At 42.9% G+C, this 27,946-nt stretch overlaps 1 protein-coding gene across 2 annotated transcripts in view; it reads right to left on the bottom strand.

Moving 5' to 3' along the window:
• Nucleotides 1-1,870: 1,870 nt before the first annotated feature.
• The window catches only part of CAB39 (calcium binding protein 39), an 88,646-nt gene continuing 62,570 nt past the window's right edge, over nucleotides 1,871-27,946 (bottom strand). For both annotated transcript variants that reach the window (XM_059053072.2, XM_067027161.1), the window contains exons 3-9: nucleotides 26,592-26,756; nucleotides 24,104-24,222; nucleotides 19,002-19,170; nucleotides 11,435-11,494; nucleotides 7,789-7,854; nucleotides 5,081-5,224; nucleotides 1,871-4,453 (exon numbers count right to left, since the gene is read on the bottom strand). In XM_059053072.2, coding sequence (XP_058909055.1) covers nucleotides 4,265-4,453; nucleotides 5,081-5,224; nucleotides 7,789-7,854; nucleotides 11,435-11,494; nucleotides 19,002-19,170; nucleotides 24,104-24,222; nucleotides 26,592-26,756 — 912 coding nt within the window. In that variant the 3' untranslated portion in view covers nucleotides 1,871-4,264. The remainder of the gene's footprint in view (nucleotides 4,454-5,080; nucleotides 5,225-7,788; nucleotides 7,855-11,434; nucleotides 11,495-19,001; nucleotides 19,171-24,103; nucleotides 24,223-26,591; nucleotides 26,757-27,946) is intronic.

Below are 27,946 nucleotides of genomic sequence, written 5' to 3'. Positions count from 1 at the left end.
CCGTGCTGCTGGCACGGAGCAGCGAGTATGCAGGTGATACAAACAACTGTTACCGCCAAGAAACAGGAATGCTCACGGGCTGCAGCTCATCCTGCGGAGGATGGTGAAAAACAGAAACCTTCCCCCAAATCTTGGTGCCTGTCTTCCTGAAGGGCTACCGAGAAACGTGTTTCATAATCTCAGAGCACACGACCTCCTGCGCGGACACCGCTGCTCGCCACGCCTGGGGACCGACGGAGGGTCCCCGGGCAGCGCGCGGACACCGGCCTTCCGTGCACGCGCTGCACCCTCCCGCCGCAGCGGGGACGGGAGCCGAGGCCCGGTGTGCGGCCCCCGCCCGACGGCCACGCGGGGACCCGGGCTGCGCCATCCCCCGAGGGTCACTGTGGGGCCTCGTGCAAGCTCGGGGCCGCGCGGCCCACGCAGCGACAGCGGCGCCCCGGAAGGCGTGAACTCCGGGAGGCGGCAGTGCCTGCGAGAAGCTGTAAGGCTCTGGTCGCGTTAACCGTCTGGGGCCGCGTGCCCGGCGGCCGCGAGGGACCGGAAGTGCGCGCTGGCGCCGGAAGTGGGGTCGCCGCTCGGTGGGAGGGAGCACCTTGAGACTGTGGTGGGGCAGTCACTCTCCCCTCGTCCTTCGTGCCTTCACCTCTGCTGGGAGGGTCGCGAGGTGTGGGGAGGACACAGGAGTGGCCGGCGCCCCGCCTCGGGGCCTCTGCGGGGCGCGCTGGGCGCGGGAACTCACGGCCTCCGGCGGCTCCCGCTTGCAGAACAAGCGCGTGAGCGCGGCCGCCCTCCGCGAGCCTTCGCCACCACGGTCTGTTTGACCCTCACAGATGGAGAAGGCGGAGGCCGGGTAACTTCAGCCGCGGGCGTGGGGACGGGGGGCGGGGCAGGGGGCTGCGGGAGGAAGCGGAACTCGCGTGTGAGCCCGAATCCATGCCTCGGTGTGGACCCTCCTGCGTGACGCGCGGCTCCCCTGCTCACCCGCAGGAGGGGCAGCGTCGCCTGGTCCCGCTGTCGTCTTTGGAGAAGCACGACAGACACGTGGGTTGAACTACCTATAAGAGATTGTAACAAGCAAAACGCTGTTGTTCAGATTTCAGATAAGTGCTTTTGGCAAGAACACGTCGGTGAGGATGAAGACCCCATCAGCTGACAAGGGTGACAGTAAACCTTGAGGACAGGGCTGCGTGCCACGTTTTAGCAGGTGGCCTGGAGGACAGACCTCCTTGCAGGTGCCATTTAACACTGTGCTTCCTTCCATAGTTCTTTCAGCCTTCATTATAGTTTCACTCAAGGGACTTCGCCCGTGGTCCCATGGTAGAGCATCCACCTTCCAATGCAGGGGACTCGGGTTCAATCCCTGGTGGGGGAACTAAGCTCCCACGTGCTCCCACGTGCTGCTAGGCAGCTAAGCCCACGCAGGGCCACTACTGAGCTCCCGCACCTCAAGGCAGCAACTAAGACCCAACACAGCCCCCCCCCCACCAAAAAAAAGAAGATATAATTTCACTCAAGTAATTTATAGTCCTGCTGAGCGCTCACTTTTATCTTGGCGTATTAATAATCACAGAACCGGAGACAGGATCTACTCCCCAAATGCTATAGTCTAAGAAGCAACGCTTGTATAAGGCTTAATAATACTTAACTGTGAAAGGAAGGGCCAGGGAGCTATGACCTAAATGAAAACCACATTTTTGACAACAAAAATAAAACCTCGAAGGGGAAAAAAAACGACTTAGAGGCTTGTGTATTAACTGTTCCTGGGTACAGTCTGTGACAAAGTTTGTGCTCAGTGTGTCTCCTGATGGTGGTGTTCACAGTGACACAAATGAATTTATAAGACATCATAAAAACAAAAAACCGACAATGCTGTTTCTCCAAAATTTTATTTTAATTTAAATTACAGGGCCAGCCAGATAAATCTGATAAGAAATTTACTTTTCCTCAAGAGAAAGGAAATGCTTCCATGGCATTGTTAACAATTGTATACATCTCCACCTTTTTTTAAGGGTTAAAAATCACATTGAGTAACTGACTTATATAAAATGAAACCTTTGTAACACAAAAAAAGAAACCACTTCCAGTATAACAGTTTTGGTAATATGAATATATTAAATGATCCTAACTTCAAATGCAACTTTTCAACTTTGAATGTTTTCACATTTTTGTTTAAAAACAACAAAAAAAACCAAAAGTCTTAACTATCCCCAGATTCCAATGCGACAGTAACACATCAGTGTTTTCTTTGACACGCTGCACCCCTGCCTTCCACACAAAGGCTCTAGGCTCTAGTGCTATGACAGCATTGCCAAAGTGGAAGCTGTTGTTTCAAGTTCTAAGAACCAGCTTGGCAAGGAAACCTTTCTTCCACTTGGTGTAATTAATGTTTGCACACGAGATCCAGATACCCAGCACGGGCCCACGAGAACCAGAATGATGCATCGCAGCCACGTCTACCTTCCTAAGCATCTTGGAGATTTTCATCTCAAGGAGCTTGGATTGCTTTCTCTAGTTCCGATAGGAAAACATGAATTATTTTACACAGATTTTGGTAAAGACAGCCTCAGGAAAACCAATTGTAAGTGTAGACTGCCATTTCAATTAAATAGAATAAAATACATCTATGTTTTCTGGAGCTATTTTCCTAACTGGTGGTCCTAGAAGGAGATCTTAAAGCCTGCTGAAACATCAATTGGGAGTCTCACTTTACTGGCTGATAAATAATTCAATTAGTAAGAGAGGCTAGCAAAGAATAATTATACAAATTTCTTACTCAGCTACAGCCATGCTGGATTCGAACTGGCAAACTCTTGATTTGTAAATTGTTAGTTGTGATCTTCATATCACTAAGGTGAACAGATACCATTCTAATAACTTTACATAGATATATTCTAGGAGATGTTGTTCTGCCGTGGTCACAGTAACAAAAAAGTGGTGCAAAATCAGTTACTTTATAAATACTGATAATTTGCAGCATTAAGGAACAGGACATTAAAAAAAATAAATTTCCCCATAGGACACCTATGACTAGGAACTCTTCTTTTCCTAAGAGAAGCCAAAGTTTTATTATTCAGTTTCACAACTATTGTACTGGATTACTTTAAGAAAGAAAAGGTGCTCTACAGAGGTCTCCCCCACACACAAAGAATCGGCGTTAATTTAGCATAATCGGTATCATTCATAGATCTGGAGAACTCATGACTCATTTTAAATGAATAAGGCCAATATTATGCAGGAAAATGTAGCTGAGTTCCAGGTCTGTATTGTAGCCTACTGATGGCACCCCATTGGATAACTGAATACAAAGGATTGGTTTACTTTTTTCTTTTAATGCTGTGATACTTAAATGTTAAATCAGCATTTTCAGGTGATCTGAAGTATTTCAATTACATATGAGCATTCATTTTTTGCAAAAACTCAATATTAGGTAATAGTTACATACTAATACAATAACATTCCTCTGCTGTACAAATTAAATCATTTAAAAGAAATGAGCATTCTAAGAATTATATACAAAAGAAAACTGTAAGCATTGTTGAAATGAAATGCGAGGTGTCGTTGCTAGCTCTACTGTTTTAAAATACCTTCAAAAAGTAAAATTAACAAATACCCTTCAACATATCCAGGTTTACAAGTCTCAAGAAAATCAAATGTCAAAAAATTCTAGAAAGCTATGAAAAGCATATATACATTTTCCTTATGACCTTACGAAGCTTCACAATTTTGAGAAGCTGCTAAGTTTCAGTATCAATTTATTTGTGTGTCAACTTTATCCACCCAAGAAGCTCACATCTTGGATATAGTTCCCCTATGATTTTCAAATAAAGCTCTGCACAATCTTCCATTAGTGAAGGCATATAATCTTACCAAGAATCCACACCCAGATCTTTAACAAAGATAAATGCAAACAAGCAGGTTTGCTCTGATAATATCAGTGCCCTCTTCCCCTAACACACACTATCATCTATGCGTTTGCCTTCATGAACCTAGCCATGTTCAGAACTTCTACAGCAAACGGAGTCTTTGAATTCTGAAATGACACCAAGATCAAGAAAAAGTCCACGTGTGCTCTAGTGTGCAAGAAAGCAGCAGCTACGTTCTCCAACTTGGACTAAAAAAAACAAACAAGGTAAAATGAAAACCGTTCACTTAACAGCAGATTAGCAGTAATGTTCCTCATGAATCGATAACAGTGCCTGATGCTGAATAGCTAACAGCAAATGCTGAATTTGGATTTAATATTTTAGATGTTTATTGGAAATTAGGCTTCTTGCTGAGCTGGTCTCTTCAAATCCCTGATCTGTTTAACTAAATAGGTCTTCTCATCGTTAAACTGTTCATCCTCGGTCCTGTCATTCTGGAACTTGCTGAGGAACTCTATAAGTTTGGTCTGGTTCTTGAGGAGGATGTCTAGGATGGGCTGCGTCTTGTTAGGATTGGCTACAAACACCTGCACAGAGAAAAATCATCAGCCACAGGGAAAGAACAAGACACGGAGACATCTATGCCGCAGTTCGCAGAGCACATGCTATCTATACTCATCCAATGCTTCCCTGGGGCCTGCGGTGAAGCCAGGATTATTAATTCAGAGGTGTTCGCTTTGGAAGACCTTATTTTACAATTTTAAAAAGGGGGAGAATTACATGTTTTAGCACAAAAAGGACTGACATATTCACTCATGCTCTGAAACCCAGCAGTTGGTATTAAATATAGACTTTGATTTTAGAATAAAATGAGCAGGAGTTATTTCTGGGCAGAGGAGGTCAGAATGGATTTTAAGAACAAAAAGCTCCGCGGAAAGCATTAAGAAATGTATTACGCTTTACTTTGTGATTAATAATCTTCTATGCCAAAGATAAATGACACCCCTCTACAACTAAACTTTTCTTGTTCCCAATGCAAATGGTATATACCCTGTTTCTGGGTCTATTTTTGTTTAAATATTGTACCACACAACTATGAAAACTGACTGAACTGAGCTGTGTCACTGAGATTACCAAAATGAACCTAATAAAACTTCAGTAATTTGTAAATGAAATGGGATGAACAACTAGCGTTTATGCTTTTAGTACTCTACCTTAAAAACGTGGAAGGCCTCAAACTGGATGTTACGACTTTTGTCTCGTAGAAGGTTCATCATTAACTTGAGGTTCTCAGGTTTACTGATGTATTTTGTCATAATTGTGAAGTTGTGTCTGTCTAATAGTAGCTCACCGAGAAGCTGAGAAGACAAACAATTACTCTTCCGTTATCATTTAAGATTTGAAGTAAAACCAAAGTTTTAAAAACAATTCATTAAATAATCATCATTATTAAGCACAGAATATTAGTAGGCACTCAAAAGACTGATAAACTGAACTGAATTATGACCTAAAAGCTAATGAGTGCCTCCTATTTGTTACTTGAACACCTACCTTTTCTTCTGGGGTTTAAACCTATGGTGAGTCTGATACTGCTGTCTGAAGAGGACATTCAAGTCACATTTGGCCCAGAATCTGAGACTGTCAGAACCTATTCTTTAAATATGCATTTGTGTTATCTCAGTAAAAAGAAACCATCAAAGAAACTGGTCAGACGACAAGTTACTGAATAACTATATACCTCAGCTTAATTTAAAAATAATTTTACTATTTTTAATTTTATTTATCTGAACTTTACAGGACAAAGGGTTTCAGGTACAAAGTTTTCCACATACCCTAAACACAACACACCAAACTTATCATTTTATCTTATCTGATTCAGAAAGGTTTATAAAAACAAATACTTTTCTGTTCCTTCTTAAGCAAGGTATCCTGAAGATACTCTAAGCTTTTCTTAGTGACTCCTCACCATTACTAAAAATGACATTAATTAAGCTAAAAAAAAAAGTCCGTGCCTTCAGCTAAGTCTGTGCTTCCTGAGCTCTAGCTGACTATACCGTATCAGCCCTTCATTTAAAAATCGTCCTTGCTTGTTCTAGATTTCTCTTTTTCTGAAGCCAGCAGTCACCTCTTCATGCTGTCACTGCGCCAACTTCTAGTCAAGGACTAGTGTGCAGGTGCTATAACCTGCCTGGGGACAGGGACCAAGCTGCAGTCCTTGTGGACACAGGCAGAAGCAGAACAGTGGAGAACCTGGCCCCTGGCACCAGCCTGCCTGGGTTCCAGTCCTGACTCCCTGCTCCCTGTGAGTTCTATAACCTTGAGAATGTTATTTAACTTCTCTGTGCCTCAGTTTTATCATCGTACAATGGGAGTGGATAATCGTACCGATATCTTATGAGAGTATAGTGAGAAATAAAAGCATGAATACATGCAAAGCACGTTGGACCCGAGTCTAATAAGAGACATGGAGTGATGTCTAAGGGAAGGAAAATGCATGGATAGAGCTACTTTGCCATGGTTTACTTGCTGTTATTAATTCCTTTCTGGGTTCCTGGCTATGTTCTAGATACTTGAAGTTTCCAGATAACTGATCTCTAGATAAATAACATGTCATCATAGTAAATCAAAAATAACCTGATGTGCAGGAAAACAAATCTATTCTTCTTAGGATTTATAAAGAATTTAGAGGAAGAATTCAAAAGCTCAGATAGGTTTCACATCAAATCTGAATCACAAAATCTACAACTTTCAAAGTAAGAAGCCCAGTATTTACTCTTACGGAGGCTCAAAAGGTAGTATTAAGTATGTACAGACTTATTGGGTGTTCATTTTGTCACAGAAACCAAAGAAATACCGAAAATGACTCATTTCAATGTGATTATCTAGAGAAGGATGACCAGTAATTTAAAGAATTTCTTTGGACATAAAAATTAAAAATTGGGGGAATTCCCTGGCGGTCCAGTGGTTAGGACTCCACGCTCTCCTTGCCGAGGGCCAGGGTTCATTCCCTGGTCTTAGAACTAAGATCCCATAAGCCATGCAGCGGGGCCAAAAATAAACAAACAAATAAATAAATTGAAGCTTGGTACAGGGAATACAAATTTGCTGGTAAAATAAATATAGGGATAAATAAATGCCAATGTGGCAGTAAAAAAGAGACTACAAATTAAAATACATTTTTAGAGCACCACTGGTCCTCAAAATTTCTCCATGTGTTCATGAGAAACTGTAGGAATGAACGACCTGCCTCATATCCGTTCCTTTGCCAGCCATACAGTGTCTCTGGGGCAACGATTCAAATCTGCTGTTGTAGCCGAAACAGCCACAGACAATATGTAAATAAAAGAATGCATCTGTGTTCCAATAAAACTTTATTTACAAAAATACACAGTGGGCTGGATTTGGTAGTTTGTCAAACCCTGTTCTAGAGTTTTAAATCTTTAAGTTTCAAATGGAATTGTCCACATCCTATTTTGATACAAAGCAGCCAAACTCGTCTACGGTTCACAGTGTCACTGCTCGTGGCCAGCCCCCTCCCCTCACACAGCAAGCCTGTGCCATCCGGGCAGCGTTCTGGGGAACAAAACACCTGCAGCGCCTTCAACTCGGCGATACGATTCTAAGTTTTAACCATAGGCTCCCAAATCTAAAATACCTCATTACTAAGTGATTAAATCCTCTTCAAAATTCTGTATGTTCCATTTTGGTATCTCTAGCACACGAGGAGGTAAGCAGGGACAGCCGCCCTGCATAAACCACTGCTGGACCCTGCCCGCTCCTTTCCACAGAAATCTTGACCGTGGGCAAATGTGTTTTCCCTGCAAAGGTCTAGAACCCATAGCACCATATCTCCCCCTTTCCCCAAACACACATTTCAAATAAGGGGTGGAGAGAAATGAACTACTTCAATAATCTGTCATACCTTGAGTGACTGTCTTTTTGTCACATAATTTTCTGAATGAAGTAACTTCTCATATTCACTGAAGAACTAAAAGACAGGAAAACACGTAGCAGAGTTATTTTTTTAAAGACCAGTAGATAACATTAAAAAGCTCGAGTACAAACTTCTAACAGCACAAAGGCCAATCGCTGCCCAAGCTCAGCCCCTCCTGTCTGCTTCACACCCTCCTCACGGTGATACCCACTGGTTACCTCCACAAAGAAGGCTCCTGGCCCCCTCCCGGCTCTAGCCAGGTGCGCATATAGCTTAAATGTGGTCCTCTTCTGTCCGAACTCCATATGCACACAACATAACTCCCCTTCCCCCCACTGTTTTCTCACTGTTGAGTCAGCTCTCATTACTTGGGGTTAGATTAGAAAATTCCTATTTTTTACAACTCAACTAGTCCAAAGCACAAGCACAAAGAGAAGAGTTGCCTCTTCTTTCAAAGCAAGAAGAGAAAATAATTTAAAATAGAAGAGAGGAGAAAATCAGCACTTTTAAATAGGTAGGTATCCCACAGAAGGTAGGACTTGAGCTCAAACTTGAGTAATGGGAGAGATTCGCTCAGAAATGGGGAGGAGAAGAGATACTCTTTGGGGATAGAAAGGGAAGAACACAGCATGAGCAAAGACCTGGAAAATGCAAACTGAAACAGATGTAAGGGCCGACGAGTGTCCGCTAGCTCACTAACGAGAACAGCATCCCTGGAACGGTGAGGAACAGAGGCAGAGGGAAGCGGGGGTGGGAAACAGGAGTGGGGCCGCAAGGGCTATAGGGCCGCACTGCCCACAGGCAGAAGAGAAGGCCAGTTCGCTCGTGGTTTTAGCTATGGACAGGTTGTAAAGTTCCAAAATTTTGCAGCACTAGTATGACTCTGTTGGGTATCAGTGCTTTACTGAGACCTTTCCTTGGTTGTGGTGGGTCGCAGAGGATGCCTGCTTTGTAATTTGTCCATGGCGAAAACCGTTTCTACCTCTGCTTTACAATGGGTTCTCATCAGCCATTCGTCTGTGGTTTAGAGCAGGGGTTGGCAAACTATAGCTCACGGGCTAAATCCAACCCACTGTCTGTTTTGATACAAGTTTTATTGGAACGCAGCCATGCTCATTTGTGTACGGTAAATAAATTCAGTTTATGAACTCTTTATGGCTGCTTTTGCAGCAGAACAGACAGGAGAGCTGACAGAGACCGCATGGCTATGAAGCCTCAAATATTTACTATCTGGGTGGCCCTTTACAGAAAAGGTTTTCCAGCCCTTGGTTTAGAGCTAACCAGAAATGCCTATGCATTCATTCTGTTGCTTATCTCTAGGCAGAGGTGGGATGGCCATCTATTTAGTATGCAAGCAACTAACACTTCTCTCTTCAGAGATGGCTGTTAACCCTACCTTCTCTCAAATGATCGTCAAGCCAATGATCAAACAACTGGGTCTGCCTTTAATCAATAATGCAGAAACAGGAACACCTCAAGTTCTCGACAGAAAATGCAAGTTAAGATTTTCTGCTGCATAATTTTTAAGGTAAGCTTGGTTGCAAGAAATTATTCTCAAGGAGAACTGCCTGGCTAGATTTTATCCCTGGGCCAGCAATAAAGGACTAGGAGAGACAGAGGTCAGGCACTGTTTGGTCCCCTCAAAGATCTGCTCTCCGTGAGCACACTTTAGTTCAGCATTTTATTTACTGCAGAGGCACACTTGGTGACTGCGTCCGCTACATGACACTGTAATTCAATTCCTGTCTAAGAATGTCAATGGGAGAAATCTGTTCCAGGTCCCAGGGCTAGAAAAGGCCGTTTCTTTTGAACAAGCTTTACAGATACTGTGAGCTTTTCCTTGGTTTTGTTTCCCTCTATGCTTTAATTATTAGAAAGCTCAGAGTCAAGTGTACAGATTTTAGAGCATGTGTTTTTGCACAGTAACTCCACCTCGGCTTAATTTAAATTGCCCGCACCTCCCCACTTTCCTTATCCTCCTTGGATCTGACTGCACTGCACGCACATTTCTGTCAGCTGCTGCACATAAATTTGCTAAAATCCTGTTAACCAATGTCACCCATTAATAACATAACAGGAAAATATTTTATCACAAAATTAAGGTGACATCATGGCCGGTAGTAAATTTCTGGGAAATTAGTTTTTATCTTTGGTAGGTTTTAAATTAAGATACTCATATGTTTAATTTTAAAAAAAACCTTTGAGAGCATGTGGTAATAGAAATAATAATGCTAATGTTTATCAAATGCTGACTGTGTTCCAGGCACTGTGTCTTGCATTTGACACACACATTCTTATCTAATCCTCACAGCAACCCAGTGTAGTAAGGTGCTATTATGAGCCTTCTTTTAGAGCTGAAGATACTAAAGGCATAGAGGGTGAGTGAAGGCTGCTGCCCAAGAGCTGGAAGCACACGGTAGAGCTGGAACTTGAAGTCAAACTCCATGCAGTCTGGTGCCAAAGCCCACGCTTCTAACTACTGTAAAAGGCACCAACAAAATGACTGTGCTTCTAATTTAAACCAACAAATGCACAGGAAGAAAAGCCACACCCACACCCCAATGTACACGGGCAGAAAAAAAAAAAAAAAAAAAAAGACCAGCTATGTTTAAGCCATTGATGAGGCTATCTATGAGGGAATTACTATGTACTCAGCACGGTGTTATGATGTTACCGGGGGTGGGAGGCAAAGACGGGAAAAGGAACACAAGAGAATGAGAATAGGTTTTGCCTCCAAGAATCTTCTAATTTAGTTCAATGGCACAGTGAACAATAAAGTATTAAGAATACCTAGGATTTTAAAAATTCAAACAACTAGTGGAAGAATGAAAACCTAAGCCAAATCTTGGGGGAGAGAGAGAAATTTTAAGTGGATTGTTGCTATCATAACTTCTCCAGGAGCACCTATGAGATCCTGGCCAATGACTACATTAAACTAGTACGGCATAAGGAAGCGCTTGTGGGAACCGTGGAGAGCAGAGCTGACACGTGGCGGGAGAGACCACAGGATGCTGCTGCTGCGATGATGAAGGGCAAGCAAGTCATCAGAGCGCCCAGCACCATTCACAAGCCTCCGGGGGCGCCACTACTAGCTCGACCTGGAGGGGCCCTCAAGGCTGGGCTAATCCAATGTCCTCATTTCACAAATAAGGACGGACTTCCGAGTCCCCCAGCGGGCCTTGGTCTTGGTCACAAGGAGTCAGCAGCAGAGCAAGGGCAGAGCTGGCTGCTGCGTCCTCTAGGCTAGAGTTCTGCCCATGCACCCACTGCTGTCCCCCTTTCTACTGGGAAGCAGCAGGGATGCAACTAACGGAAAGTAAGGGGAAGATAAGAAGTCAGACAGTAATTTTCTTTTGATCTTAACTGTATATTATCATTCAGCAGCAAAGTGCTTTATTTTCCTCTTCTAAAGCGAAAAAAGATGCAAAGGGCAGTGTGTCGTCAAAAAGATAAATTTCTGTTTCTGACCACGTAACGCTCTATACCTCATTTTAGTAGAGAAACGATTACAGCACCAATTAAAAACATTGTATTTCCAAAATAAATACTCTGGTACAAAATCTAATTAAAATCTTTCATTTCTGGTAACAAAACTTACAATGTGCTATTTTAAAATAGTGTTTCATGTACTTACTCTATCATAATGTTGTTCCAAAAATTCTGCGCTGAGCAATTTATGTCTTGTAAGTAGATCCTAGAAAAAGGAAACAATACACTTTTTACAGTTGTTTGGCATTCAAGTTCTTTTAGAAAAGAGAATCCTCAACCTTCCACGCCATTTTACCTGATAAAAACTGTTGTTAAAAATTACTATACTTCTTAAAAACATTTGAGCATGAATTGAACTGAAAATGTTGATTCTACGTGAGCAAATAAAATCATTAATAATCAAATTGTGATGGTAATGATTGAGTGTCACAGGTCTACAGCTTGTAGAAGGAAAAATTTTAAAAAAATTTATAAGGCAATGGAGATAAAAACTCAAAGAAAGGGAATCAAGAATTGAAATGAAATAAAAAGTAAACGGTTGTCATAAAATGTCAAATAGTATACTGCTCCTGGTGGAGAAAGAGGACATTTCTTTTATTAGAAAAAGTACTGCAGGTTCCATCTTCTTCCTCCTAAATTCAGTTTCATATTGAATGCAATCTTTTTTCAGAGGTAGGATGTTTTTTAAAAGCCCCATCATATTATAAACATTAGCTCCTAAGTAAGCAGACTAATGCTGCAAACATGTAGCACCAAAAGTTAGTATGACCTAGAGTCCAGTTGTGCACCCCTATGAAATAGAGCTTATGCCTCACCCCATGAATTTCCCTGGAAACAACTCAAGGATCATTCATTCAGAAAACACCTACTATGTACCAGATAAAGTTCTAGGTGCTGGGGCTACAAAGACATAAAGATATGGTCCTTACCTTCAAGGACATAGAAGTTAGCAATGAACTAGCCTTGGTCTCACCAGGTGGGAACAAGAATGGAAACACGTGACAGTAGGAACAGCCAATTCATCTTTGGTGAATTAATGAATTAAATTCTTTTAGAGCTGCCCACTGGAGAGGTCACTGCCAATAATCCCCTTTCTCCAAACCAACTTTCCTTTAACTTGTTTTCTTTGCTGTTTATGTTCGACTTACCCAGGTTACAATGAACTAGTGTTTCCTGAAGTATGTCCTGAGAAATGCTCTAAGGAATGCTCCATGGTCAATGAATGAGGAAAGAGCTACAGCTCTGGTTCCCTCATGGGGATCCATCAGGTTTCAAGAGATTTTGCAGGGAGCTCTTTTGCTGCCTGTTTGTTAGAACCCTTCCCTGAAAGGCCTCCTTTGCACAGGCTTTCCCCTGGCCTAGTTACTTCCAACCTTTGGACCTCGACTCAAACATTGTCTCCATGGGGAACCCTTCCGGACTGGTCACTGGCACCAAAGCATGGTCACAGTTATGACTTGACATCTGTGGGATTATTTTATTAATGTCTCTCTCATGATAGGCTGTAAAGTCTATAAATACAAGGGTCATGTCTATTTTTACTAATCTCTGAATCCCCAGCACCTATGCAGTATCCAGCACATAGTAAGAGCTTAATATTTAATAAATAAAGGAATGAACCAACAGAATCAGGAAACATGTTTGGGAAAACAGCACATTAAGCAATGTTCAGAGTATGCTTTTAAGAAGGCTTCTAACTCCACCCCAAAGACTTACAGGTGTTCAAACTGCTGGATGGGGTTATGTGTCCTATGCCCATGGAGGGTCTACCCAATTTTTCCCAAATCCCCCTTGGGGGTTAAACAGGCAAAATTAGAAAACCTGGAGTTTGAGTACCTTCAAGAATCTGGAAAGAAATGCTATGAGGCTTCCCCACATGGGAAGGAGGAGATGGCAGGGCTAGAAGAATTTATATTATCTATTGGTCCATGGGGTCAGATGTGAGGGAGACAGGAACATGAGAACTTTAAGGGAATGTATCAAGCATGCTTGTTAACGAGTGTGTCCCGCCGCTAACACGCTACTGTGTGGTCTATGACGGTCTCCCCTGAGTTAGGAGCCTCAAGGGCAGGTGTCTGTCTGGACAGATCACTGCTGAACCGGGAATTCCCTGGCAGTCCAGTGGTCAGGACTCTGTACTTCCACTGCAGGAGGCCCTGGTCAGGGAACTAAGATCCCACAAGCCGTGCAGTGTGGCCAAAAAAAAAAAAAAAAAGAGATCGCTGCTGAACCTCAGGAGCTAAAGACACGAGCAGGCACTCAGAGGCTTGTGGGATGAACTGAATGAAAAAGTGAACGTAAGGACTGCTGTGGCTAGATCCATGCAAGACTGAGTGTCACGTCTACTTTTTTGTGGCTGGGTCTTTCTGAAGGCCACTGTGAGGAGGTACAGAGCCGGGAGCCAGGTGCTTACAGCTATGTCATGATATGACGAAAGAGAATGCCAAAGGAGGGGACCTCAGAGACAACGGCTCTCCACTGGGGTTGGTTTCTTAGGAACAGGTAGGTAGAAAGTATTACTCTGAAAAGCAAAGATCCTAAATATGCTGCGCCAGAGTTTTTTTTCTTTAGGTCTGAGTAAGGTGACTATTTACCTTGAAAGCTGTATCTCCAGCAGCAGCAAGAGGCTCACAGTTGGGCCACACGTGACAAGGGGGAACCTCAAACATCTCCCATCAGAGATTCTACTTGTTATCATCTGGTTTAAAGAGACCAGGAAGCTCAGGAAACCACTGCCAATCTAGGAATCACATCTCCATGGCCTTGGGGTAGGAGAGACTGGAAAGGGGTGCTGAGGCTGCTAAAGCAGCCCTTCTTTAAGGAGAGTAAAACATTAGCAGGGAAGGAACAATTGCTGGGAGCCGGCACAGAGTAAAAAGGCTGATACTAAGCTGGGAAAAGAGGAAGTGGGGACTTGTGCAGAGCCTCTGTCTCCTGAGGGATGGGAAAAGACCTTACCCTTGGAACTAGAGCCGAGAGCTCTGGAGAGCTCAAGCCAGGCTGGGGTGGGGGTTGTGGGGGGCAGAAACAGACAGATCAGAAAACGAAGGCAAGTGGTCATGCAGCCAGCATCCGGTAAGCGACCTGCAGAGCTGACAGGGTGCCCGCGGTCCCAGATCAGCAGAGCTGCTGGGCACGCCAGCAGGGGGACAGAAAGCACATGATTTCTGACCTCCCAACCTGTTAAATTCCAGTATAGCCGAGACCCTGGTATTACCGGGAGAAAGGTCAGGGATCATCTCCCAAGTCCAGCAGATTGAGCAGCCAACTTTTAAGGTGGGCTGAATTTAAAAGATTCCTAAAAGTTATGTGAGTTTGGGTCCCAAACATCATGTCACAAAGACAGCCCTGGAACCCCTGAAGAAATGCTGCTCACCCGGGGGCTATTTTCACAGAGACTTGGCAAGTCATGTGGCCCAATTTCGTACTTGATGACTGTCTATGTCCAAGGACAAGAGACTCAGTTCTTCCAACTGTGTGGTTCACCTTTGGAGCTCTGAAAGTTAGAAAGTTCCTCCTGTGCTAGAGAGTCAAAACTTATCCCCAGGTTATTTCCAGAAAACTGCCAGAGTCAACAGAACTAGGTTTAGTACATTTTCTCTAGGACCCACTTTAAATACAAGCGGTGCTCTCACGCAAGTCCCCACCGAGTCTCCTCTTCTTCAGGCTAAATACGTCCAGTTCCTTTAACCACTCCTCGAATGACAGGTTCTCAGTCCCCCTCACCATCTACTGTCTTCTGAAAGTCATCTATTTGTCTATGTGCCTCTTAAAGTGTAGCGCCTGGAATGGAACACATTTATGTGTTGTTACCTTATAAGCTTATGGTGGGGTGAGACCACCGACAGCTCCTTAGGTCACACGTTACATGGTCACAGGTAGCTTAGGGGCAGGGCAGCAGCATCGTACTGTTTAATTTTACTGGACGTACTCAGAATTTTGTTTACTCAGGGTGGGCTCTCTAGTCAGACTGCCTGGGTTCAAATTCTGGCTTCCCCATTTATGGTCTGACTTCCCCAACATTTCTAGGCTTCAGTCTCCTTCTCTGTAAAGGAGAAAATAGCAGTATCTCCTTCACAGGGCTGAGTATGGTATGACGTCACCTGCCTTTTAGTCACTATTACACTCTGGAACGATGACACCTAGCATTACCTCGCATCATTATGCCTTACCCCCACGTCGCACACTGACAGAGCTGCGTCCTCAGAAGGAAGACCTCAGTTCATCCGTATTTAATTTCAACCTGTTATCTTCTGGCCTCTCTGGATCTTTCTGAGGCCTCATTTCAGGATCTCTGTTATCTGCCTCCTATCCCTTCACGGTATACATTTGTTATCACCCTTTATCTAAGTCTTTAATAAAAATGTTCAGCTGTGCTGAGTAAAGACAAATCCACTAAAAATTTTGCTCCAGGAGGGTGGCAATCCATTTTCTGGCTCCTTATGGATATGGCGTTCAATTAATTGTGAATTGCTACCCTGAAACTCCATCTAGCTCCTACCTCTTCATTGTTTCCATGAAAACAGACCTGTACAATTATTCAACATCTAATATATCCACATTGTCATAAAGGAATAATTCTAATAGCTACTGTTCACTGCACACATACTATGTGAAGACACAATAACCCTGACATACTAGTATTACCTACATTTTGACAGTTGAAAAGACTGAGGTTAAATCAGCAGCAGAGCTGGGAACTGAATCCAGGCAGCCACGCCCTTAGCCCCCTGATCTACTGGCATCTACGAGATTAGTATGACTGAACTTACTCTTAGTGAATCCATGCTGGCTGTGGGTACACGGTTTCCTTTCCAAAATGCTCAGAAATCCTCTCTTTAGCAATACTTTCTAGTACCTTACACAGGTATAACATCGAGCTCCACCAGCCTCTCTGGGGAATCTACCTTCTTTTACTCTGGAAAATTGGAAATATATTTGTTGGCCTTCTGATGTCCCTTCCCATCTCCTTAATTCCTCAAAAAAAAAAGAAAAATCACGAACCAATATTTGGCCACTGATTTACTATCTCAGAACCCCATTCATTCAAGCTATGAATCTTAGACATATTTCATGCAGGTAGTTTTAATTTCCTTTTAAGATGCAGCACCTGTTCCTTGGACTTTAAATCCAGGGTTATGGATAAGCTGTGTTTGTTTCAAAGTTTTTGTGTGTAGAGTGCACTTTCTGGGAAGGTAGCTCTGGTCATATTCTCGAAGGAGAGCACGAACCATCTATTTTTTTTTTTTTTTTTGGCCATACGCGGGCCTCTCACTGCTGTGGCTTCTCCCGTTGCGGAGCGCAGGCTCCAGATGTGCAGGTCCAGCGGCCACGGCTCACGGGCCCAGCCGCTCCGCGGCACGTGGGATCCTCCCAAACCGGGGCACAAACCCGCGTCCCCTGCATCGGCAGGTGGACTCTCAACCACTGCGCCACCAGGGAAGCCCGAACCGTCTATTCTTTTCTGCTATAAAAATGTTCTTTGCAAAGAAGACATCAGCAAACCAGAAGAGGAGCAGTCCTCCCTCCCTCGTCAGCACCTCTGGTGTGAAGGTGAGACCAGAGCCGACCAGACTTTTTAAGGAGGGGTGGGTGGTACCTTCGGTGTGTTTGATAGGTCTGTGCCTCTCCTGTATTGTCTTAGTTTGGGGCTCCACTTAACTTTGCTTCTTGGAGAGCTCTCCATTCAGGAGGCTCTTTAATTAGCTCTGCCCCTTCTGTGTCATCAGGAGCAGCTGAGAAACAGAAGCCAAGCTCGCTCCTCACTGCTCCCTCTTCTAGAGCTCATCCTTAGCATCCTACATGGTTTTAAAGTTTCCCTTTTTTTTTTTTTTTTTTTTGCGGTATGCGGGCCTCTCACTGTTGTGGCCTCTCCCGTTGCGGAGCACAGGCTCCGGACGCGCAGGCTCAGCGGCCACGGCTCACGGGCCCAGCCGCTCCGCGGCATGCGGGATCCTCCCGGACCAGGGCACGAACCCGTGTCCCCTGCATCGGCAGGCGGGTTCTCAACCACTGCGCCACCAGGGAAGCCCTAAAGTTTCCCTTTTTCAGGTAGGGAACACCTGCCTGACTCTGCCCAATCCTTCCCTCTCTGGCTACCACGACCTGACAGGGCTGCTTTACCCACAGTGATTCCATCGCCACCGTTTTCTTCTTGGCGAGAATTTCATTCAAAGAAGCAATCCTAACTGAGATGGAATTATCAGCAAGGCCAGTCAGGGACTCCCATCTGTGGCTCAGTCGGTCAGCACCTCTCTCGCCTCCCAGCCAACTGCGCTGGGAGCCCGCGGCCCGTGCACTCTCCGTGGCCGGCCGCCTGGCTGCACTGCCGCTCCTCTCCTCTGCCTTCACCCTCCTCCTCCCAGAGCGTCCCCCGCCCAGGCTTCTGGCTTTCGGCTTTCTTCCCACCCAGGAGCACCCCTTCCCGACACACGGTGCTCCTACATCTCCCTTCATAACAGGTCTGCTACTTTTGAATGGGGCGTCCCCTTCCATCAATATATCCCAGGTCGTGAGTCCCATTCCACCAAGTGCAGTGACACCTAAGATGTCATACTTACGACTCTATGTTATAATCTCAAATTCATTTCATTTTGCTTTGTACATTAACATATAAATATCTGAGGTCTCCTGACATCCTCTCTAATAATCCCTAGGCACCTCTCTCACCTTATTCTCATTCAACGTGAAAGCCTAATGGCCAGGTTCCCAGGCTTTCATCCCATTTTGAGGGTGTTCATTCGCTCTGAGGGACAAATTTTATTCAGAGACCAAGACATGTGCTCCTTATCTCAATGGCTCTTTATACATAAAAGTGAACCTTCACAAAAACAGTGGCCACTTCTCACCGTAACAGTGTTCATGGTTTCTGAGCACAGTAGTCTGCAGGTTAGTATATTAAATTCTGATTATATTAAAATTACAGTTCTAAATATTCGCTTATAAGGTCAGACATTTTACATAAGGGAATACAACGTATAAAGGCTTGCTCTCATCGTGAAAAACACTAATAAACATTACTGCTTCATCTACGTACCTTAAACAGCACACAACTTTGCAATTCAAAACAAAAATGTGCATGTTGTACAGTGGTATCATATCATCTGTGTATTTAATTTACACAAACACACAACAGGGAGACAAGGTAGGCAGGGGAGGGGGAGGGGAGTAGTGCTGGTGATTCTGCACCCCCATTCCTTGTGTTTAATAAACAAGCTCTGGCCTGAGCAGGAGATGGGAGAGAGAAGTCCACTGTGCCCTTGGGCCTGTCCACAATAGGGAAAGCTCTGTCCTGAGTATGGTTCTAGTATATTGCAAATTAACAACGGCCCCGAACAGAAGCCAACTACTTTGTCTGATGCTTAATCAAAGAAACTGCTGCAGTATGTTCCAACGCAGGAGAAAAATATGATTTTCACATGTACTGCATATCTATATACTGTACTTGATGGGTAATTTAACAGAAAAGTGTACTTTTGACCGTACATGACTTTTGCCTTTTAGACAGACTTTAGAATCTAACTTTTCTACCCTTTATAAGCTGTGACTCTACTGCGTATACCTGAGTCACAATACACATTTAAATATATCTTCTCTCTTCCCGCTAGAGGGCAGCCATGTATAGACGTGGAGGGTAGAGAAGGTTTAGGAAAACAGCACACCTGTTAATCTCACTTGTATGTATATTTAGAATTCTGTAGTTTTTATGTTACCTTGAATGTGGCAAATGCATCTGAAGCTATATCAAATGTTGACATTTCGACATATCTGAAGAAATCATAAAACTGTTCTGACCACAAAATGATTTTTGCAAGTGGTTCATGTCTGATGCATTCTCTTAACATTATTCCACAATTCAGAGCTATTTCTGGAGACTCATACCTGCAAAAAGAAAACACAAACATGACTGCTTTTTTTCCCCATCACTGTTCTTTTAAAAACTCCTAACAGTTCCAATTTTTAGAACAGGAAGTTTCAGACGTGTCCTAGTTAAGTGACAGAGCAGGTTACGAAATGCATCTCTCTCAGAGTAGAATATCTGCTCAGAGGGATTTAGTCTAGAGGGCACACACACATTAGTTGGTGGTGACTGCTTCAACCCAAAGAAAAATAACAGCCGTGAGAGCGATCATGAGAATAAAAGCTCATTACTTAAGCTAAAAGATCTGAAGAGATGCCTGCAGGGTCACCCCTCCAAATAGGGTTTAGTTTTACATGTGGTGCTCTCATCACTTCAGAAAAACCAAAAGCTGAATCAAAAAACAATATGAAATAAGCAAAATAGTTTCCTACAGCCATCTCACTGTCTCTCGCCTCTTCCTTTCCCGTGATCAGAAAGAGAACCTTGTTCTCCTCTCAGCCCAGGAGACTCTCCCATTCTGATGTACATCACACCCCTCGGACTGGACTCTGCCACTCTGCGCAAACACATCACTCTGTTCCTCCACCTCCTTTCAAGCTGCACACACAGGCTTAATCCCCTTCCCCACTCAGTGTCCTCTAGTTTCCTGCCATGGAATCCATTTCCTAACGTTTTACGAGTTAAATGCCTCCGCTTTGCTAAAACAAAGGGTCTTCTCTCATAAATTCTGTTATTTAATTTCCTGACAATGCAGATCTTTGCATCTCTCTCTTTAAAAAAAGAAAAGTTCTCCCAGCTCTCCTTTCTACCTCCTCTGTTTCTATTTCTTGCCTGGCTGAGGTCTTTCCTCTGTGGCCTCTGGCCTGCTAGGGAATGCTCCTACGATCTCATGGTTCCCTCCATGGCTCCTAAATTGCCCCAGCTGAGATCTCCCCTGGGCTGTAGTTAGGCATTTTCTGTTGCTTCTGGACAACTTCAGTGAAAGGCCTACCATAAACTCTATAAGTCTAATATGGCATCACTATTTTGCTTCAGATACCTGGGTCTAAAGCAGGTTTAACAGAACTTTCTTTGATAATAGAAATGTTCTGTAACTCTGCTGTCTACTGAGCACTTGAAATCTGGCTAGTATGACTGAGGGACTGAATTTTAAATGTGATTTAATTTAGATTAATTTAAAATTAAATAATTACGTGTTGTTGGTAGGTACAGTATCGAACAGCACAGTTCTAAACCTTCCCCTCTTTACCTACTCCCAACCTTCCCATCCTCAATGTCACCACTCCTTTTAAATACTTCTTTGCAATATCTCAGTTTCATTTTCTTTTATCCATTCCCAGTGCTGCATGAAACCACACCTAGTCACTCAAGTGACCCCTAACCGGCACCTTTGTTCAAGCTCTGTCTTAATAAGTCTATCCGACAACTAGTGTGTATCAATAGCCTTTCCAGCTTAGGAGCTTATAACGATTTCTTCCTGCTAATCAAATAGACAAACGTCTGGGCTTTGAGGTCCAGGCTTCCCCACCTCATAGCTACTCCTCTGGTACAACTCCTCTCCCACCATATGCCGTAAAACAGTCCGACTACCTCCTTCCTGCTGTCAATCACTGTGTTCATTCCTGCCCTTGTACTCACCCTTCTTTCTGCCTACGCAAATTTGAAACTATCTGGAACCTCAATCTTAAGTCCATCTCTGTCACCAACTCTTGCCTTATTGACCAAACCCACATTTTATCCCCTGAAATCCGCTAGTAGTGTTATCTAGTAGAATTATCCTTCTGTTGTACATATGTTCATCACAGATCCTCAACAAGATCAAAACCACGTTCCTCTGTATCACTTATGGCACGGCAGCTAGAATGCTTACTGGCTCTTAGGTGATTAAAATGTCTGCTCACAACATGGCTGATCATACAATTCATCTCTGCTGATCTGTAACAGGCAGGAGACTAGAAAGACAAGGGTAAGACACTTTGGTACAACAAGTTGGGCAGGTTTTGATGGCAGTTTGTCAAGCTTGTCTTAAATGATTAAATGTAAACTAGTGAGTACAAGGTAAACAGTTACGCTGTACAACCTGTTAGCACATTAACATGTAAATCGCCAGTGGAAAAATGACTGCTCCAGATTTAGACTAACACTAGCAACAGGATTATTTTCAAATGCACACTAATACTGTTAGCATAACTCCCCCAAATGTCTAACATCAAAGTGTCAATACTTATAGCCTGAGTGGATAATCACATTGCATTAAAGTAGTCCAAACTAATTAATCAACAAAAGCAGAAAAATCTTTTTATTTTTTTGGCCACGCTGCATGGCTTGCAATATCTTAGTTCCCCAACCAGGGACTGAACCTGGGCCCTCAGCAGTGAAAGAGAGCCGAGTCCTAACTGCTGGATTGTCAGGGAATTCCCAAAACGCAGAAACATCTGAAACAGGTAGTTTCAACAAGGCCCCCGGAAGAAGTGGCTGTTTCCGGGTCTGAGGCAGGATCTTTACAAACTGAGCAAGGGACATCTTGTGCCAGACAGCAAGGAAGCCATCAAAGACGAATGGGGTCTTGCCAAAAGGACACAGGAGCCAATTTGAAGGAGCTCCCGATAGCCCAAGACGGGGTAATTTGGACATAAAAATTTGGTCATAATGACTGCAATGGATTGAGACACACCAAATATATTTTAAAACCCCCTAAAACTTGAGGTCATAATGGTGCTTAAGACAACAACATACTCATTGCTCATCTAAGGAAGTGGCTAGGGCACCAATCGATTATACTAAAAAATGAAACAGTGGCAAAAAATCAAGCATCTATTCTGTCTTTCCTATAGAAGTCACTGCTGAGGAACGAAACACATTTAATATACAGAGAAGGAATAACAGAATTAGGAAATCACCGTTTTGAACCTAGACAATGATCCTCAATGGATACTAAAACCATTAGGTGAAGGGTTGATGGAGAACTTTATAATGGACAGACTGACAACACCTACATCCACTGATCGATCTAAATATCACCAGAAAGAGGACAACCTGTGCTGCCCAACAGGAAGCAATCCCATCACAACCCCATTCATGAAGAATTCCTGCCCCCCCAAACTGACGCTGAATCTAATCAAAGTAACTTGAAAGAACAGACGACAGGAACATGGTTACAGGTGAAACCACAGGATGCTAATCCCAAATATGTGGTTTTCCTGCAAAACAAAGGACCCAGTTGCTTCAACAAATAAATGGTGTTAAAAGAAGGGGGCAGGAACTATTATAGATTAACAGAGAGTTAAGAGTCATATCAACCAGATTCAGTTTGTGGACCTTGCTTGAAAACTGATTTAAACGAAATGAAAAATGACATTTTTGGTGAAAATCAAGGAAATCTGAACAGTGACTGGGCATTGGATAATATCAGGTTTTTAAATGATATTATGGTTATGTTAAAGAATCCTTTATTATGTACTAGGAATGCATACTGAAGTGATGTTATGTTTGAGGAGGAAAAACAGGAGGCAAGGGATAGATGAAACAAGAATGTTAATAAATGTTGGTAATTGTTGAAGCCTGGTGACAGGTAGGAAAGGGGTTGTAAGGGGTGGGGGGACGGCTTCTGTGGGATCCCAACACCAGTGGCTTCTCCTCACCTCCCTAAGCTGAGTTTTCTGCTCTGGTCAGCTCAGCTGAGCGCTTGAAACCTTCCCTTAAATATTACCTCAAAAGTCTTACTTTACATGACATTAAACAATGTTCATATCATACCCCTGGCCACTCTAAAGTGAAAACACAGGCAGAGTTAACTAATTCATAGATTTTAATAACCACTGCTTTCTATGGAAAAAGGAAGACTGGCTTTAAAAATACACAAAGGCATCTGGCAGCTGCTCTAAGAACACTAAAATTTCAGACTACTCACTACATGTTCATACACGCAGCTCTGGATTGATACGACAAAAAATCAGATGCCAAAAATTCCGTATGGCAACATCTGAAGAAGCAACATACATAGTTAGAACCAGAAAGAAGGAAATAGAATGCTGGCATCCAACACATGCACTGACTCATGCTTTGTCTAAACGAGTTTGAACTTGGGGGAAGTGTTAAACCACAGAGCTACGAATCAGAGTGAGGCAAGCTATAAAGCTGGGGTAGGAGAGCAAGCTGATTCACGCCACCAGTCATGCCAATAAAACAGTTGCCCGCCTTAACAGAACACCACCAGTGCACACATACCCAGAGCTGGCAAACAACTCTGGTGTGAAACAACAGGAGGTTACCTCGCCAACCAGTGATGAGGGAGAAGAGGATTTTTTTTTTTTAACTTTTAGTTTTAAGGCTTTTTTGGTTTTTTCTTTTTTGAAACTGATAGGCTACCCAAAGATAAATGCCTGCTTAGTCCAACAGTAATTCCAGGAAGATGCACTGTGAATTACCAAATTAAGTGGGTTAGTGAGTGGACACACACAAGTGAAAAGCAAAGGGAAGTACGTCATAAACATGTACTTTGTTGACTGCTGACTGAACAAGGTTAAGCTATACAGCATCCAAGCTCCATTTACTGGGAAGCCTTTACTGCAGTACAGTGTGCACATACGTCCAAAGATGTCTTTAAATACATGATTTAGCTGATATTTCAACAATTAAGGTTTTTACATCTTAGAGAGCAGAAACAAGAACACAGAGGACTTATTTTTTTCTTCAGTCATGTATGGTTTGAGAATTTAAAAGCTCACAATTCACCTAACTTTAAAATCCCATGGGCATTTTCAAATTCAGTTTAGCTCACAGGTTAAATTTTAAGGAGGGAAATGTGTTCCAGAACTACGGGAAAATGAGCTGATGAAACTACAGAGGAAATGCTTTCTGACATTCACCATCCTGTTTTTGCCCAAGACCATCTTTCCTTTTAATTTTTCAAGTCAAAAATATAAATCTTATTACATTATACTTTATACATACCCTTTCAATAACATGAACAAAATATTCTGTTGGGTGCAGATGTATTCAACAGTAGGAGTTCTTGTACCAATTTGTCTTCTGAGAATATTGTTGAAAATCTGAGCCACGTCTTTCTTGCCCTATTAAGGAAGACAAAAATATCAAAATGCCTGACTAAATGCCAAAATGCCCTAAATAAACTCAAATCTAGGTACTGTATATTTATAATTATGACTGAATATCTGACTTTAAAATGTTCAGACATTAAATTTTCTTATTTTATTTCTTCCTTCATAATTTCAAATTCTAAGTCTTAATAGTGAATTTTTTTTAAAGATTTTTTTGATGTGGACCATTTCTTTAAAGTCTTTATTGAATTTGTCACAATATTGCTTCTGTTTTATTTCTTTGGCCTTGAGGCATGTGGGATCTTAGCTCCCCGACCAGGGATCGAACCCGCACCCCCTGCACCAGAAGATGAAGTCATAACCACTGGACTACCAGGGAAGTCCCTAAGTTTTAACAGTAAAGTATTTTTGACATGAATAACGTGTTGACAAAGTGAAATCTTACTATATATAATTTCAATGATTTCTAACTCTCAGAATCATGCTGACTCAGATATGAAAAACAAAACCTTGTTATATGCTTACATTGTTCAGGGATCTGATTCCCACCCAAGCAGCTTCAAATAGGATGCTTGTATTGTAAACAATACATATAGCTTCCTTTTATAGTGATGGAAGGAGGAGAAACTGTACTGTTAGTGTAATAAAAATGAAAGAATTCTGTAAGAGGTTGAGCTTTAATGGCAAGTAGACATATCCTCCTATTTAACTAGGTGTACTTGGGAAAAACTTTATATAGAGATAATTAAGGTACTAAGTATCACATGATGCAATAGTTCAGAGATCAGAGTTACAACCACTGTACTTCACTAAACAAAATAGGTAGATGTTAACACAATACAGTGAAACTTATAATCAGGAAGCTGCACAAGAAAGTAACAAATGGAGAAGAAGACCCCAAGAGATGTTTCAGAACTGCTACTTTATAAGGCTGACAAGTCTGCAGGAGAGTGAGTGAAACGCTAGCTTTTCAGCACTAGAGATCACCCTGCGGCCTGTGCCAGGTCAGGAGTAGTAATGGCAATCTCGAAGAACCAGTCTCAAGGGCACACATTTCTTTTAAATTACATTTATGTCTCTAAAGTCCCAAATGAATATTAAGTTCAGGGTCCAGGTTGGGGAGTGGGGTGGGAAGACGAAGGAGGAGGAACTGGATGGTCCAGTGCACTCCCACCTTTGCAGTGGAGATAAAAATCCTTGTTGTTGGAATTTGACACTCTATTAAAGATATATGAAACCAGCTATATAAATGGAAATATCATAGTTCTGTCTGTTCTAAAAGATAGAAATAAATTTTTATTCTCTTTTATTATCTATTGATAATACTTTCAAGTAACCTATGAACCACATCTTCCCCACCCTTCTCTAAAACTGAATCTGGCTACAGGTGTCTGTCATTTTCTCCCCTGGTTTTCCAAGTACCTGAATAGACATACAATCCCTCAGGATGATAAACACTGGGGCTTAAACAAAGCACAGCCATAACAAAGAGTCAAAGAAGAGACTGCTCATGACCATGCCAGAGCCCTTCATTACACACTTCTCAGACTAGTTCATTCAGACTGGTATCAAGGACCATTCTTCTCACTAATAAATGCACTAAATATCCAACATGGGATGATCTGGCACCAATATATATATATATATATATACGCCTGGGCACCAATCTCAAACGCCTACCAGGGACGAGCAGGAAATGCAAATGAGCGCAGCAGGCTGAGGTAGAAAAAACAAGCTGTGCCGTCTGTGGCACACCCAAGTGTGGATGCCAACGTCACGGGCTGAGGGGCCACACAAGACTACAAGGCCCAATGTTGCCAAATTTTCCAAGGGAAGCCAGAAATTCAAAATTGTGTATAAAATCTCCTGCTGTTTTAATGTTATCCTCATTTAAATATTTAAAAGCAGTGCCAAGCAAACAAAACACATATAATCTCTACTGCAGTGAGTTCTCAGCAGGTTAAAAACAAACAAACAAACAAAAAAACCTAGATGTTCTCTAAGATCTCATCTACCTCAAAAATTCTAACACTCTATGGTCTTCTTTAGATTGTTTATTCCTTGAGAGCCAAGAACCAGTGAATTATGTAAACCAGCAGCTGTTTGTTAAATACAGTCTAAATGAAAGGGCATAACAAATACCTAAAAAACTTCACATACAATGTAGTGAAAGAGGGGGAAAAAACCTGGCCTAAGTCTGAGATACCCTTGAGTTCCTGCGTTGGCCCCACTAATTAGGCAGGCAGCCCGGGTATGCTTACAGGTCAGTCAGTACCCCTGAGCCAAGAGCCCAACAGGAATCTTAAAATGTTTCAGAGGAGAGAACATATGGAAAAGGACTATGAATAGTGTTTTTGAAAAATAAAAAATTGATTTCTTACCTCAAAGTCAATGAGCTGTAAATCAGCTACTAGGGTGCTAAGGAGCCCGCTATTATACAGTTCCTGAGCGAGCTGTGCCACTGCTTCTGTCTGTGGCTCTTTTTCATTTGTGCCATACAGAATTTCTTTCATGGCAACCAGATTTTTGGAAACTTCTTCTGTAGCCTGATTTTGGGGGAGAGGAGAAAATTCATTTTCACAAACATATATAACATACCTACACTTGCTAAATACCTTCTCTATATATTACATACCCCCAGACCCTTGTACAAGACACAAAGGTGGGCACGCCCCATCCTGGCCCTCAGGAGTCAAAAACTGCATGTGTGTGCACATGTGGGGACTGACATATATGCTCGACGGGGAAGGCCAGCAGGTTCACAACCTGTATACTTGAATGCTGAAAACAATATTGTTGTAGTAGAAACAGAACAGGGAGAAAAAGTTCACTCCTGCTCACATGGGAGGGAAACAACATGGAGGAGGCACCTGAGCTGACCATGAGAATGGAGAGACACCGACAAGCAAGGACTGCCCGGGGAGGAGAAGACGGAGGGGAACGAGTGGCATGAACTGGGGGTGAGGGAGAGGAAGCGGCCCAGGGCCCGTCAGAGAAAAGGTGTGCAGGGAGTAAGGCAGTGACAGAAGAAATGAAGCTGAAAGAGGCTTTGAATGCAAAGCTAAAATATCAGCAATAAGTAAAAAGTCACTAAAAAGCTTCCACTTCTGGCAAGATGAAAAACAAGGGTCAGACTTACCTTCCCCTATGAAAAAGACCAAAAATTGGAGGAAAATATTTGAAACAATGAACTTTAAACACTGAACTTCAGGCAGCACAGGAGAGTGATTCCTGAGAGAAGGGAAACACAGGAAGCGAACCTCACAACTGCCCTAGCTTACTGCCCGCCTGGAGAAAATGTCCAGGCCACATCACAGGAAGAGGGAAGCCAGGCAGAACAGGCAATCTCACATGAGGAGACAGAGCTGGGAACCTATGGAGGCCAAGGAGACTTGGTACTTTTGCAGGGCGAAGTACCAGAGAGGAGACAGCTACACTGAAGACAGTGTCAGAGACCTGCAAAGACTCACTTGCTACTCTGAGTACTGGTCAGCACACGCGTGTGAGTCAGTACCCAAGGCCAGGGAACAGAGCCATGGAGCTCACGCAAGGCTCCCATCAACCGGATGGAAAACCTCATATTCACAGGAATAAAGCAGAGCTCTCAAAGGATTTTGTCTCTGCTGTTATAAAAAATTAGCCCTGAACTAAACTCTGCTCTCCAAAAAGCTTAAAAGCAAGCCTGGAAAGAATCAAAACTGGAAAACACAACCAATAATGAGGAGGAAAAACAGTC

Source organism: Kogia breviceps, chromosome 2 (genome assembly GCF_026419965.1).
Source record: "Kogia breviceps isolate mKogBre1 chromosome 2, mKogBre1 haplotype 1, whole genome shotgun sequence".
Classification (NCBI taxonomy): domain Eukaryota; kingdom Metazoa; phylum Chordata; class Mammalia; order Artiodactyla; family Physeteridae; genus Kogia; species Kogia breviceps.
Note: the sequence above shows the minus strand (reverse complement) of the source record. Positions and strands in the feature narration are given on the sequence as shown.